This window comes from Bos indicus, chromosome 18 (genome assembly GCF_029378745.1).
Source record: "Bos indicus isolate NIAB-ARS_2022 breed Sahiwal x Tharparkar chromosome 18, NIAB-ARS_B.indTharparkar_mat_pri_1.0, whole genome shotgun sequence".
NCBI lineage: Eukaryota > Metazoa > Chordata > Mammalia > Artiodactyla > Bovidae > Bos > Bos indicus.
This window is the reverse complement of record NC_091777.1, coordinates 55,414,210-55,429,048: the sequence shown is the minus strand read 5'-3', so window position 1 is coordinate 55,429,048 and position 14,839 is coordinate 55,414,210. Positions and strand designations below refer to the sequence as shown.

Genomic DNA, 14,839 nt, shown 5'->3' with positions numbered 1-14,839 from the left:
GTTTAAGTAAAATACTAAGTGTTAAATATTGTATGTCTGGGGATCCCAGTGACCATCCCTACGTGGAGTCCTGAGGTTCCCTTAGGCACGGAATAGGGTCTTTCTGAGGAAACTGGGACCAAGCACACTTCCCCCCCGCCCCACACCCCTGCAGGGCCCCCGTAAACACACTCCTCAAGCACCCATGACTGCCCATGTCCCTCTGCCAGGGCTGGGCAGGGATCTTCTCACTCACTAGTGACCCTCATGAAACCCCTGCTAGGGAGATGCTTTCATTATCCCCATTAAGCAGATGAGAACACTGAGGCACAGGATGTGAGTTATTTGCCCCAGGTCTACCATCGAGGGAGTGGAGGGCCAGGGTTTGGCCTGGGCAGTCTGCACTCAGCCCCCAACTGTAGTGCCTGGCGGCGAGCCCCGTGTGCTGCTACAGGGTGGGGAACCTTATCTCACGGGCAGAGAAGGGACCTGGTAAGGTCTAGGGGTGAAAAGATCACGTTGGAGTACCCGGACCCTGAAGAGATGACCCTGGAGCTGAGGGGAGTGGTGGAGACCATGTTCTGATGACATCCAATTCCTCCTAAAAATCATTGGAACCCATCGGGAGAAGATGCTTAGAGCTGGGCTCTGGGGAGAGTCGGCGGGCGGGCAGTCAGGGAGGTTTGAAGGAAGAAAAACTCATCATAATCGCATATGGGTTGGAATGCATCATTTTGATTTGCTACATTACTGATGACCTTCATTTTAACTATTTAAGAAAGTATCCCCCATTATAAAGTGACTCTTTTGAAATTAGTACTTTGTACGTGTATGTGTGGTAAGTCGCTTCAGTCACATCTGACTCTTTTCTACCTTAACGGACTGTAGTCCGCCAGACTTCTCTGTCCATGGGGATTCTCCAGGCAAGAATACTGGAGTGGGTTGCCATGCCCTCCAGGGGATCTTCCCAACCCAGAGATCAAACCCATGTCCCTTTGTCTCCTGCATTGGCAGGAGGCTTCTTCACCACTAGTGCCACCTGGGAAGCCCAGTATTTTGAGTGGAGGTGCTTTAAGCTATCCATGTGTTATCAAACTTTTGATATTTGTACAGACTCCGGGGTTCCCTATTTATCTGATATAGTTTGTTATTATTTTGATTTTCAAATTGCCCATCAAATGGCCAGTGGCGCTTCTTCAAGCTTCTGTTGTTGTTTAGTCACCAAGTCGTGTCCAACTCTTTTGAGACCCCATGGACTGTAGTCCACCAAGCTTGTCTGTCCATGGGATTCTCCAGGCAAGAATCTTAGAGTAGGTTGCCATTTCCGTCTCCAGTCGGGATCGAACCTGAGTCTCCTGCAGTGGCAGGCAGTTTCTTCACCACTGAGCCACCAGGGAAGCCCTTGTGTTCTTTTGGCATGCCCCTATAACTCTTTGAGCACATTCCTGCTTTACGGCGCAAGAAGACATAAATTTTAGGCTCATCTTATAATACTTGTCTTGCCCCAGACCTGAAATCAGCCATTGCTTCCAGGAGTCTTGGTTGCTATTTGGTGAAGAATGGTCAAGGTCTGGAAGCTAGAGGTGTTCATTAATACTAGGGTGCGTCCTCTTAGCTAGAGAATATATGTTCCCGAGTCCCTACACACACAGTCATGTCTGTGTTTATTTGTATGTGTGCGTGTGTGCGTGCTGAGTTGCTTCAGTCGTACTCGACTCTGTGCGACCCCATAGACTGTAGCCCACCAGGCTCCTCTGTCTGTGGGGATTCTCCAGGCAAGATTAGTGGAGTGAGTTGAGGTGCCCTCCTCCAGGGGGATCTTCGCGACCCAGGGGTCGTAACTGAGTCTCTTACATCTTCTGCTTTGGAACGCAGGCGTGTTTTACCACTAGCGTGCCACCTGGGAAAGCTGTTTATTTGTGTATCCCTTCCTAGATATTGAAGTCCATGAGTGTGTAACAGTGCCTCCTGTTCCAATCCAGCACCGCAGAGCTTGTTCTACCTTTTTCCTTTCTGTATTAAAAACTCCCTTTTCCAGCAGCGACAAACCCGATTCCTATTATCCTTAGTATAATCCCGTGTGTAACCAATCTCCCTTCTCCTTTGCTATCTGCTCCTGTGGGGACGCCTTTCTCGCCATGATCTGGCTTCAACACCCTGCACACGCCACCTCCATGAGTGGATATCTTCACTCTGCTCACAGTGCAAACCCTTACCCTAGGTGATGTGATACCCGCGTGTAGATAAACCTTGTCACCCAGTTCATGCTCCAGTATCCCGTACCAGGCTGCTCTTCCATGGGTTCATCCTCACCTTCCCAGGCCCCAACACTCTGGGCCATGCAATCCTTATCGCCTGCAAACCCACCCACTTTTATTTATTTATTTTTGTCTACACCACGTGGCACTTGGGATCTCAGTTCCCCAACAAAGGATCGAAACTGTGCCCCCTGCAGTGGAAACCCAGGGTCTTAAATTCCCCCACCAGGGAAGTCTTGGCCTCTGACTACCCACGTCAGCGTGGATGCCTACCTTGCCCCTCCTGCCCTGAAATGTTCAGGAAGAAAGGAAGGGAAGAGATGAGCAGAGGAAGGGTAAACACCACCCTCCTGGCTCACTGGAAAAGACCCTGGTGCTGGGAAAGGTTGGGGGCAGAAGGTGAAGAGGGCAACAGAGGACGAGATGATTGGATGGCATCACCGATTCAACGGACATGAACTTGGGCAAACTCTGGGAGACGGTGAGGGACAGGGAAGCCTGGCGTGCTGCAGTCCATGGGAGTCTCGAAGAGTTGGACACGACTTGGCAACTGAACCGGCCGCTATACGTGCCTATTCCCAAAGTCAGGCTGTCACGTGATGTTCACATTCTGCTCATTTACTCACGCTCCTGGCTTACTCCAGAGCTCCTGGAAGCCAGGGGCCGTGTGCTCTCCATCCTCACTTGCCTAGAGGCCAGCAGAGGCCAGGCTCAGGCCGATCACGCCACGTGCCTGCTGGAACGTTGTATGAATGGATGCCCTCTGCCCTAATCCTCATTTTTGAAACCATCCTTCCAATTCTATTCTGGGGATAAAAGGTCAGAGCCTGACACTGGCTCCCCCGCCCCAACCTCCAGTCTCCCTCAAGCCAGATGGGGAGGCAGGAACAGCTGTGATCCCTCCCCAACTTGAGAAGAGATTTGCCACCCAGCTGTCACAGCCCCTAGGGAGCCAGGGTGACCGGGGGAGAGGCAGGCAGAGTTGGCCGAGGACTGGCGGAGAAGCAAAGGAGGCTGAGCCACCAAAGGGGGACCCGAGGTTGGGGGTGGGGGCGGCGTCTTGAGATTGGAGCCTGATGAGTTCCACCTTGACACCGTCCATGCAGTTTCCCATGGGCCCTGCCTGCATCTTCCTAAGAAAAGGCATCGCGGAGAAACAGCGGGTGAGGCTGGGGGCAGTGGGGAAGGACGGTGGGAAGGGCAGAGGGAGCTGGGATGCCGGGGAGAGAAGGGCTGTGACCGGTACAGTGGAAGAAGGGAAGGGGGGTAGAGCATGAACTGAGAAGGTTAAAGAATCCCAGGCAGCATGGTGGGGACACGTGGGTCAGGGAAGGGAGGGTGAAATCAGAAGTCAGGACTGAAAGGTGGAAGATGAAAGAGGAGACAAAAGGGGAACTGGGGGACGTCACTGTTGACCAACATCATTCTTTTCTACGGACACCATAGTGATGCCAGTGACGGTGGTGGTGGTGGGGATAACAGTAGCTGCCGTTTATCATTTTTTAATTTGTGCTGGGTCTTAGTTGTAGCATGTGGGATCTAGTTCCCTGACCAGGGATCAAATCTGGCCCCCATGCATTGACAGCACGGAGTCTTAGCCACTGGATCACCAGGGAAGTCTGTAGTTGCCACCTAAGTCATTGCTGTGTGCCCAAACTTGTGCAAAGTGTTTTGTATTCTTGATATTATTTAATCCTCACAATCAATGACTCATGAGGTCTGTAATACCTTCATTCCCATTTTATAGATGTGGAAGGTAAGGCTGTGAGTCATGAAGTAGGTTGCTTTAAGCTTTGACAATTAGTAAATGGCAGGGCCAGAACTGTTTGATTCCAATGGGCATGTTTTTCACTGTTAGTCTTTAAGACTTAAGTGTGGTGTTGGAGAAGATTCTTGAGAGTTCCTTGGACTGCAAGGAGATCCACCCAGTCCATCCTAAAGGAGACCAGTCCTGGGTGTTCATTGGAAGGACTGATGCTGAGGCTGAAACTCCAATACTTTGGCCACCTCATGCAAAGAGTTGACTCATTGGAAAAGACCATGATGCTGGGATGGATTGGGGGCAGGAGGAGAAGGGGATGACAGAGGATGACATGGCTGGATGGCATCACCGACTCAATGCACATGAGTTTGGGTGAACTCTGGGAGTTGGTGATGGACAGGGAGGCCTGGCATGCTGTGATTCATGGGGTCGCAAAGAGTCAGACACGACTGAGCGACTGAACTGAACCGAACTGGGGGGAAAGTGAAAGTGTTAGTCTCTCTGTCATGTCTGACTCTTTGCGACCCATGAACTGTAGCCCGGCAGGCTCCTCTGTCCATGGAATTCTCCAGACAGGAATACTGGAGTGGGTTGCCATTCTCTTCTCCAGGGGATCTTCCTGACCCAGGGATTGAATCTGGGTCTCCTGCATTGTGGACAGATTACCTTCTGAGCTGCTAGGGAAGCCCCAACTGGAGGGGGGAAGGGGATACTAAAAAAGAGAAGGTAGGAAAAAGTTTCCAAGGGTAAAGGGAGGTATGGGGGGTGAAAGAGGCCAGGGGTTGATGGAATTTCCCTGGGGAGGTGATTCAGGTATGTCCTGGTGTGGCTAGTGGCAATATGAAAGGGTTTCAGAAATTTGTCATGCTGGCTGTGCTCATCCTGCCTGGGAGCCACTGAACACAAGCTCTTACCCCAAGGGATTCTCACCCAGCCACTTATGAGCTGTGTGAACTCAGACAGGTTCCTTAACCTCTCTGTTCCTCAGCTTGCTCTTAAGATGGGAATGGTATTTGGCTCAACCTCACAGGGTGGTTCTGAAGTTTAAATGAAATGCTTTTGGAAGCCTGGCACAGTTAGCACTCTGAATATGTTAACTGATTCTAAGTCTGACTTCTTCTCATCTGGAGGAGGAGATTGGATTCCATGGCCTCCAGGATCTGTTTTGGCACAATGGGATGGATGTCCATTGGGGAAAGGCAGGAGAAGAAGGATGGAAGAGAGGAAATAGCCAGGGAAGGGGAGTCAGGAGGTGGGAGAAGGAAGGTAAGAAGGGTGGAGGGGAGGGAGAAGGGGGAAGAACCAGGAAAGGATGAGGATGAGACGTGTTTGGAGAAGTGAATATGGATCTCTGATTCTCTTTCCAAATCCTGCCCCCACCCCCTGCATTCCTTTCTAGGAAAGACCACTGGGACCAGATGAGATTGAAGGTAACACTTTCTCCCCCAGACATCCTCATATCACCATCCACCCATTCACCTGCCCTCTGTTCCTTTGTACATTTCAGTATAAATCCCTCGATGCAAAAATTGTACATCACTCTCACTTCCCACTCAACTGTGATTTTGGGGCAGTTTAAGTACTTCCCAAAGTGTTCAGAAGCCATCCTGACCCCCAAGTGTCTCAGAGACCCATGAATGATGCCTGAGTTTTAAGGATGAGTCCAAAATTGTTCTTTTTTTTTTTTTTTGGTGGTTTTGATTTCTCATTACTTCACCCAACAATGTGAAGGACTTCAGTGCTATCATTTAGTGGTCTCGGGAATTAGTCCTCTTGCTAACACACTTCCTATATCTCTCCTTTTGGACATTTTTACGATGTATTCTTTTTTGAGGAGTCTTGAGTTGGTGCCTCATTGACAGTTTCAAGGGATGCTCCTTTTCCCCATTGACTGTTTCAAGTTGCCCCTAAGTTCTTGTCTCTTAACTTTCAGAGCTCCGGGAAGCATTTCTTGAGTTTGACAAGGACCGAGATGGGTTCATCTCTTGTAAGGATTTGGGGAATCTTATGAGGACAATGGGTTACATGCCCACGGAGATGGAACTGATTGAACTGGGCCAGCAGATCCGGATGAACTGTGAGGCTTGGGGGTGGGAGGAATGACCGGGCTTTGGGGGAGGGTTAAGAGTGAAGTTAGGAAGGGTATGGAGGTTGAGGGTAGAGTTGGAGATGGGGAGGAGGGAAGCAGGGCTAGATGTCTGGAAGAAAACAGCTCCGACTGTACCTAGAGAGGCAGCATTTGAAGTGGCTAAAAGGGTGATTTTTAAGATAGATTTGGGTTCAAGTCTCAGTTGTGTTGTTTACTAGTTGCAGTCATTATGAGAAGCGGAGTTAGCCCCCAATCTTGAATCTCAGTTTCCCCATCCACGCAGTGAAGATGTCATCACTCCTTACCTAGTGAGACTGTAGAAAGGAAGGGATAAATATGTTAATACAGGTAAAGGCTTAGCCTCCAGTAAATGCTTATTAAATATAGGTCATTGCTATCACCACTAAGATTCATCAGTGGAGTGCAAGATTGGACCTGTATTTGATCCTGAAAACACACTTGGAGTTGGAGCCTAATGTTGCTGAGTAATGTAACAAAAAGATGGGTCTTTAGGTGGAGACCAGAGTTGATTTTGTGATTGACAAGATTGCTCCTGGGCTTGCATCTGAGCATGTTGCTGTAAACAAGACCGAATTCAAGGAGATTCGCCTCTGGAAGGGATTTGGTGCTCATTTAATTCATACTCTCTCTTCTCCAGATCTGCAGATGAGGGAGCCTAGATCTGAACCAATCAAGAGATTTTTCCTAAGGTCACATCAATAGGTAGTTACTTCCACTGTACGGCCCGCTCCTGTTCAGATGAGAAGATCAAGAGGGCTTGAGTTGGCTGAAAGAGGGAGCTCTTAGAAGGCAGAGAGATTGGAGCAGATCTGTTTCCTGAACAGAGTTGAAGGGCAAAGTGAGGGAATGGAAGGTTCGGGGCATACAAAGTCTCACTAGACCTGCCTCTTCTGTCCCCAGTGGGTGGCCGTGTAGATTTTGACGACTTTGTGGAGCTGATGACCCCCAAATTGCTTGCAGAAACGGCTGGGATGATTGGTGTCCAGGAGATGCGAGACGCCTTCAAGGAAGTGAGTTTCCTAATGTTGGAGGTGGTGGAAGGAGACCCCAGGGGTCTATGATTAGTCATTAATGGGGGACAAAAGCCTAGTGGCTCAGCGGTAAAGAACCCACCTGCCAATGAGTGAGACTTGCGATATGTCCATATGCATATATATAATTGTATTTAATTTTGGTTAATTTCTATTAAGTTCATTTCTATTTGTAGTCAATGGAATATAATTTCAGTTCATCTAAATCTGAAAATGAATACTCAGAGCAATTATTGGAAAACTTTGATTTGGAACAACTGGGTGTGCCAATCTACTTTCTCAACTATGAATTTCACCAAACTTAAACACAAATCAGGTATTTCTTGCAACATTTGGTGTCTGAATTGAGGTGTGCGCTGAGTGTGAAATACACGCTGGGTTAAGGTTTAGTGTTTTAGATTAAGCGTCCTCGGGAGCTGGGTATGTTAACTAGCCATGCTAAGGACATAGAATTCAGTATGGTATTATACTAAGTCTTATGAAATACAGCACTGAAAGAATATAACAGCTTTTCAGCAACTATGAAGCTGGGGAGATTCCAAATGGGAGAAAAACATCTGATTTCATTGTCCTCCCAGCCTTCTCTGAAGCCCATCAATAAAATGGTTTAATCCCAGAAAAAAAAACCAAGAATGTAAAATAGCTCATTAATAAATTTAAAAAGATGTTTTATTTATTTACTTGGCCATTCTGTGGGGCAAGTGGGATCTTAGTTCCCAGCCAGGGCTCAAACCCAGGCCCCCTGCCGTAGGAGCTCAGTGTCTGAACCACTGGACCACCAGGGAAGGCCCTGTTAATACTTTTTAAATTGATTACATGCTGAAATGATATTTTAAAGTAAAATCAATTATAAAAAATTCCACTTGTTCCCTTAAAATGTGTGTGGTGGTGGGATGGCTGCTGGAAGAATTTGAAATTACCTGCAAGGTTCCTGTATTTCTTCCGGACAGTGCACTGCTCTAGGGGAAATCAGATCTCAGGATTAGGAAGCAGCAGGTAGGCATGCTGGAAGGCAGGAGGGCGTGTCTGAGGAAGAGCAAGAAGCCTGTCCTATTTGGAGAGGCAGGAGCTGGAGAGAGAGGAGGATGAGATAAACAAAGTCTCAGAGGTGCTGAAGGCAGGTCCCCATCCCATAGGAGGTGCCTGTTGTGCAGCGGTGGCAGGATTTTCTTCTGGGTGGGATAGGAAGCCACTGGAGGATTTAAGCTAGGGAGGGACTAGACCAGTTGGTATTTCTTGTTTTTAATAATTTTTATTATTTTTTTGCCACACCACGTGGCACCTGGGCTCTTAGTGCCTGACCGGGGATCGAACCCATGCCCCCTGCAGTGGAAGAGTGGAGTCCTAACCACAGGATCACCAGGGAAGTCCCTGACTGGTGTTTTAAATGAACTTGAATGTCAAATTCTGATGGGAAGAGAACAGATTATGTAGGACCACAGCGGCAGCTGGAACCAGAGAGGAGGTTGTCGGCCATGGTCCCGGCAGGAGAGCGTTGTGGTTTGAACCCTGTTAGCATCGGTGTAGCCGGAGGACAGTTGGCTCCCAGACATGTTTGGACATAGGACTGACATTCTAAGACTTTCTAGTAGGTTAAAGGTGTGCAGGGACTTCGCTGGTGGTCCGGTGGTCATTACTCTGCGCTTCCACCCCGACCTGCGCCGTCTGGTCGGGGAACCCAAGTCCTGCAGGCAGTGCGATGTAGCCAAAATTTTTTTTAAAAAAGGTGTGCAGTGTCCCAAGGGGTAAGCATGGAGCAGGGAACAAGAGTCCTTGAACCTGCCTTTAAGGAGCTGACATTTAGCAGATGATGTACCAAACTTCTTAACTGAGTGTTATTTTGGGCCATAAGTTGAGGGATCTTAGTTTTTCCAGCAGGGATTGAGCCCCAAGCACCAAGTCCTAACCCCTGGAACCACCAGGAAACGCCTCTCTCTCTCTCTTTTAAAAATTTTTATTGCAGTATCATTGATTTACAATGTTGTGTTAGTTTCTGTAAACAGTCAGGTCATTCAGTTAGAGCGTGTTTGTTGCTCAGTGAGTCTGACTCTGCGACCCCATGGACTGTAGCCCGCCAGGCTCCTCTGTCCATGGGATTTCCCAGACAAGAATACTGGAGTGGGTAGCCATGCCCTCCTCCAGGGGATCTTCCTGCCCCAGGGATTGAACCCAGGTCTCCTGAACCTCAGATGGATTCTTTACCATCTGATCCATCTTATACAAATATATATATGTTCTTTTTAAAAACATTCTCTTCCATTATAGGTTATTACAAGATATTGAGTTAGTTCCTTGTGCTGTACAGTGGGTCCTTGCTGTTTATCTTTAGCTGAGTTCTTGACTCACAGGAAGTGATCAATAAACACTATTATTATTGTGGTTGTTGTAGTTAATACTGTTCCCTGTGCTCCGCTTCAGTTTGATGCCAACGGAGACGGGGAGATCACACTGGGGGAGCTGCAGCAAGCCATGCAGAGGCTCCTGGGAGACAAGCTCACGTCCCAGGAGATCTCCGAGGTGGTCCAGGAAGCCGACATTAATGGAGACGGCACCGTCGACTTTGAAGGTGACGCTGTGTTGGGACAGACACCCCTATCTCCCCGGGGTGATTTTTTTTCCAAGGTGGCCATTCCTTCTCATTCTCCCTCAGTTTGAAGTTGGAGGAGGCAGGGTTAGATTTTGGAACTGTTTGTTGCCTCACTTTCTCCCCATGTCATTTCTAAAAGCTCATGCCTCTCACCTCTCCTTGATTAATATCTGCACTTGGCCACTCCTTGGAACAGCCTGTCCAGAAGCCGATTCTGACTCCACCTTTCCCATCCCTTCCTTGTTTCCTGGGCACCTTTGTCATAGGAACAGAAACTCCCATCCAAAGGAGGGTGGACTGGTTTGTTGCTGGGACGCTGGGGTCAGATTCATGGGGTTCAAGCTGAGGATCATCTTTTACTAATGATGTGGTCTTATCCCAGTCACTTTCTCTCCTTCAGTGTCAGATTTCACATCTGCAAAATGGGGGTAAGGATGACACCTTTCTCCCAAAGTTTTAGCGAAAAGCTAAAAGAAATTGTGCACTGCAGACTCCTCTGCTTGTGTGCTGTCTGGAGCAGCCTTCATCTTTTCACTGGTTAAGCCTCAGTTATGCCCGTGGATGGTGCCCCCTCCCCATCTTTCTTGCCAGGCTTGGCATCCCTGAGCTCCCATAACACCCACGGCCGCCTCTGCGGTGATGCTGACACATGACATCATGATAGCTTCCAATCGTTGATTACCTGTTTCCTTCTGAGGCCACAGACGAAATGGTTCATCATTATACCCTCAGTTCCTGGCACAGAGTTCAACACGTGTATTGAGTGATTGGGCTTTCCGGGTGGCCCTAGTGGTAAAGAACCCGCCTGCCAATGCAGGAGACGCGGGAGACGCAGGTTCTATCCCTGCGTCAGGAAGACTCCTGGAGGAGGAAATGGCAACCCACTCCAGTATTCTGGACTGGAAAATTCTTGCCAGAGGAGCCTGCTGGGTACAGTCCATGGGGTCGCAAAAGAGCCAGACATGACTGAGTGACTGAGGACACACACATTGAGTGATTGAATAAATAAGAAAGATTGGAGGCTTAAGAGGAAGGGATGGGGGTCATTTCTGTGGGAGATGCAAGTAGGGCATGCCAGGGTCTCATTGTGACATTCTCTGGTGCAAAAATTTCAGTATCTGACTGCTGCCTATAAGGCAAAAGTCTAAAATTCTTAGTTTGCTATTCAAATGCACCCATGATGCCCCATAGTAGACATCAATGAAAAATCTGGAAGAGGTAGAATTTTTGAGGAACTAGACCCTCGGGTCAACTACAGGCAAGAGAAGGACAGATGAGCCTTGAGACCTGGGTGGGACCAATAAGCTCACCTGACATTGAGTTGCAGCAAAGTCAGGTACAACCTGGGTCCCTTCCAGGGTTCTCCACTCGCCATCTACATAGTCCCAGGCACACTGGCCAACCTCACCAGCCTCAGCTTGCTTATCTGTTAAATGGTATTTAACTCTCCCAGATTGGTTGAAAAGATGAAATCAGAGACTCACAATGACTAATTATTGAACTCTGACTGTGTCTTCTAAGCATTATAGTGTTAAACCATCTGAAAGATCTTATAAGGTAAATAGCAGAAATCGAGGTATAGAGGGATCAAGTCGTTCATTTCCCAAGATCTTGTGGTTTCTGACATGTAGTAAGGGCTGAAAAAATTAATGACAGCTGCTCTTACAAACAGGTGCCTCACTTGGTGGGGGAGGGAAAATCTGGAGCTTGGGATTAATCACACACTAATATATATAATATATATGAAAGAGATAAATACTAAGGACCTACTGTAGAGCACAGCGAACTCTACTCAGTATTCTGGAATAACCTATATGGGTAAAGAATCTGAAAAAGAATGAATGTATCTGTGTGTATAGTTGAATCACTTCGCTGTACACCTGAAATGAACATTGTAAATCAGCTGTGTGTGTGCTTGCTAAGTCGCTTCACTCGTGTCTGACTCTTTGTGACCCCATGGACTGGAGTCCGCCAGGCTCCCCTGCCCATGGGGATTCTCCAGGCACAAATACTGGAGAGGGTTGCCACGACCTTCTCCATAAATCAACTGTTCTTCAACAATTAAAAAAAAAAACCACACAAATGCCTATTCTGCCTCACCATAAATTTTGTTTCTGCAGAGTTTGTGAAGATGATGTCTCGTTGAGGAGGTCCTGGGATCCCCAGCCTCTCTCCACCCGCTCAACGTGGATCAAGTCGTGGTGGAGGGGAGGACCACGTGCCCCACGGGCCCTCCAGAGAGAGAGGGTGGGCGGGTGGGTGGAGACTGGTATTGCAGCGGTGTGGACTGAGGGTAGCCTAGAAACAATAGCTTTGGCCAGATGGGGTGGTGTTACATCCCTGGAACTAGATTAAGGAGGAAGAGGTCTGTGTGAACAGTACTGGGGTCTCCTTGCCACTCACCCAAATCCCAAAGAAAGACTAATGACATCTTTCAGCTCGTAATCCTAAATCCTTCCAACCTGGCAGGGTCTCTTCTCCCACTTCCTCTGGGTGAAAATAGTCTTTTCTCCTGTTTGATTCAGAAAGTTCAACACAGCGTCTACCTTTCCCCCTTCTTACTTCAGCTGCCTTGAATCCCCTCAGTTTCTTCCTCTCGGTCTAAGAAGGCACGCCCATCATGAGGCTAGAAACAGGGTTCTTGATGAGACTGAGTTTGGAAAGGGTTAATTAAAGAGGCATCCACGTGAACCTACCCCCCCACCCCACCCCTGCCCAACTTGATTTCCTGGAAGCACAGTATCTTTTCATCTCTCTAGCCCCCGACTTCCTTCTCCTTGTGTCAGATACTCTGGTCACCGAATTAAATCACAAATCTGGATTATCAAGGTTTAGAGCAAGCTGATCCCCCAGGGGATTAGCTCCCCTTGAAACGACATCATGCAAAGAGAGAGAGGATGGACACCTCCAAATCCTTGGCTCAGCCAGGTCTCCACGAAGCCATTCCTGGAAGCCCCCTGCCTCTGCATCGGTCTGCCCTGGGCCGTACAGAGATAGTCCCTCTGTTAGACTGGAAGTCAGTTCTCTCCCTCATCCCCTGACCCTGATCTGCATTTGAAATTGGAAAGATATATTCCTTCTTACCTCTGCCTTTGGTAATCCCAAGGTCCTCCAAATAAAGAGCTCATTTGAAACCTCCTTCAATTATTTATTCTTAATTAATTGGCGAGCCAGGTCTTAGTTGAGGCATGAAAGATCTTTAGTTGCAGCGTGTGGGATCTGGTTTCCTGACTGGGGATCGAACCTGGGTCCCCTGCACTGGGAGCGTGGAGTCCTATCCTCTGGGTGTGTGCTCAGTCACTTCAGTCGTCTCCAGTTCTTTGTGACCCAATGGACTGTAGCCCACCAGGCTCCTCTGTCCATGGGATTTTCCAGGTGAGAATACTGGAGTGGGTTGCCATTTCCTTCTCCAGGGGATCTTCCCAACTGAGGGTTCGAACAGGAGTCTCCTGAGTCTCCTGCATTGGGAGACAGATTTCTTTTACCACTGAGCCACCTGGGACGCCCCCTTATCCACCTGGGAAGTCCCTCTTTTGCACCTTTAAAGTCCTAAGAATAGACCTGGAGAATGCCTCGCCTAGTTCAATAATAGCCTCCTTTTAGAAAATTTTAAGTTAAATTTTAAAAAGTGGAATCAGAATAATGTTTCCTAATTTCGCTGCGGCCATGCTGTTTTGCCATTCTTCACTATCCCAAGACTATTTTATGTTTTTTCTTTTATTTTCTTCATTCCTTCCTTTCTTTCTTTCCCCCTTCCACCTTTAATGTATTCAGCAGCAACGTCTGAAGTGCCTGCTATGTGCCAGACATTTTTCCAAGCATGAGGAAAAATGAGGCTATAACAGTGAATAAAATAGCCCTGAACTCTAGATTCAAGAAGCTTCCATTATAATATGAGGAGATAGACATAGAACAAAATAAATGAGTAAATATAATCATATCTAGAATGTTAGAAGGTGATGAGATGTGGAGCAAAAGGAGCAGAAATGGGTTGAAGGATGAGAAGGTTCTGGAGGTGGGGAAGGGTTGCATTCTGTGTAGGCACATCAGGGAGTTTATGGAGCCCTGGGGGCACGTCTGGGAAAGGGCAATTCAGACATGACAGAGTGCAAAAGCAAAGGCTCTGAGGCAGGAATTGCACCTGGAGTTCTGGAGGAATTGCAAGGAGACCAGGGTGACTGGAGAGGGGTAGATGGTTTGGGGTCTGAGTGGATCAGGAGTCAACTCATGCAAGTATGCATTTTTAGAGGCTATTTTGAGGACCTTGGAGGGTACGGAGCAGAGAAGTGACGTTGTCCATATCCCATTTAACAGGTGACTTTAACCTCCTGTCTTACCCATCACAGCCCATCTCTACACTCATCGATTCACCCATCCAATCATTCCTGCACCTGCTTAAACATAATACTTGCTGAGTCCCTGATATGTGCCTGGCACTGTTCCAAGTGATGGGAATAGAGCAAGGATAAGTTACTTGACCTCAAGAAGCTTGTAGTCTAGAGCCCCACAAGCCAATGGGATCTCCCGGTGATAATGGAAATACTCTAGAGTTGCTGCACCATCCAATACGGTAGCCACCAGCTATGTGTCGCTATTGAGTATTAGATGTGGTGAGGCTGAGAATCTGGGCGTCATTTTATTTTTATTTCAGTAAGTTAATAACATTTTCTTGATACATTATTGATTTTACAAATTACTTGTTAAATTTATATAGCCCCATGTGGCTGGCTAAGTTGCTTCAGTTGAGTCTGACTCTTCACAACCCTATGGATGGTAGCCCGCCAGGCTCCTCCATCCATGGGATTCTCCAGGCAAGAATACTGGAGTGGGTAGCCTATCCCTTCTCCAGGGGATCTTGCCGACTCAGGAATCGAACCAGGGTCTCCTGCATTGCAGGTGGATTCTTTACCAGCTGAGCTTCCAGGGAAGCCCCAATGGACAGTCCATGTTCGCACTATGAGCCTGGGATTATTCTAGGTCCTGGAGATAGTTTAAAGTCTTTACTTTCTTGGAGCTTACAGTCTGATGTGAGGGAAGAAGACAAAAATGATCATTTAAGAGAAGTTCAGACTGGGATGGGTACTTTGAGGAAGTGGCGTGGGTATACCAAGA

At 47.9% G+C, this 14,839-nt stretch overlaps 1 protein-coding gene across 1 annotated transcript; it reads left to right on the top strand.

The window, feature by feature from the left end:
* The first annotated feature begins 3,337 nt into the window (after window positions 1–3,337).
* Window positions 3,338–11,873, top strand: CABP5 (calcium binding protein 5). Its single transcript, XM_070770225.1, has 6 exons — window positions 3,338–3,479; window positions 3,985–3,993; window positions 5,933–6,076; window positions 7,010–7,119; window positions 9,559–9,706; window positions 11,848–11,873. Exons 1-6 carry the CDS (start codon window positions 3,338–3,340, stop codon window positions 11,871–11,873), a joined length of 579 nt encoding a protein of 192 aa, XP_070626326.1.
* Window positions 11,874–14,839: the final 2,966 nt, after the last annotated feature.

Excerpts from the sequence above, each read along its gene's own strand:
- CABP5 (XM_070770225.1), top strand. The coding sequence starts at position 3,338 with ATGCAGTTTCCCATGGGCCCTGCCTGCATCTTCCTAAGAAAAGGCATC. Across the intron at positions 7,120-9,558 it reads TGCGAGACGCCTTCAAGGAA|TTTGATGCCAACGGAGACGG; the intron begins GTGAGTTTCCTA and ends GCTCCGCTTCAG. Across the intron at positions 9,707-11,847 it reads CGGCACCGTCGACTTTGAAG|AGTTTGTGAAGATGATGTCT; the intron begins GTGACGCTGTGT and ends TTGTTTCTGCAG.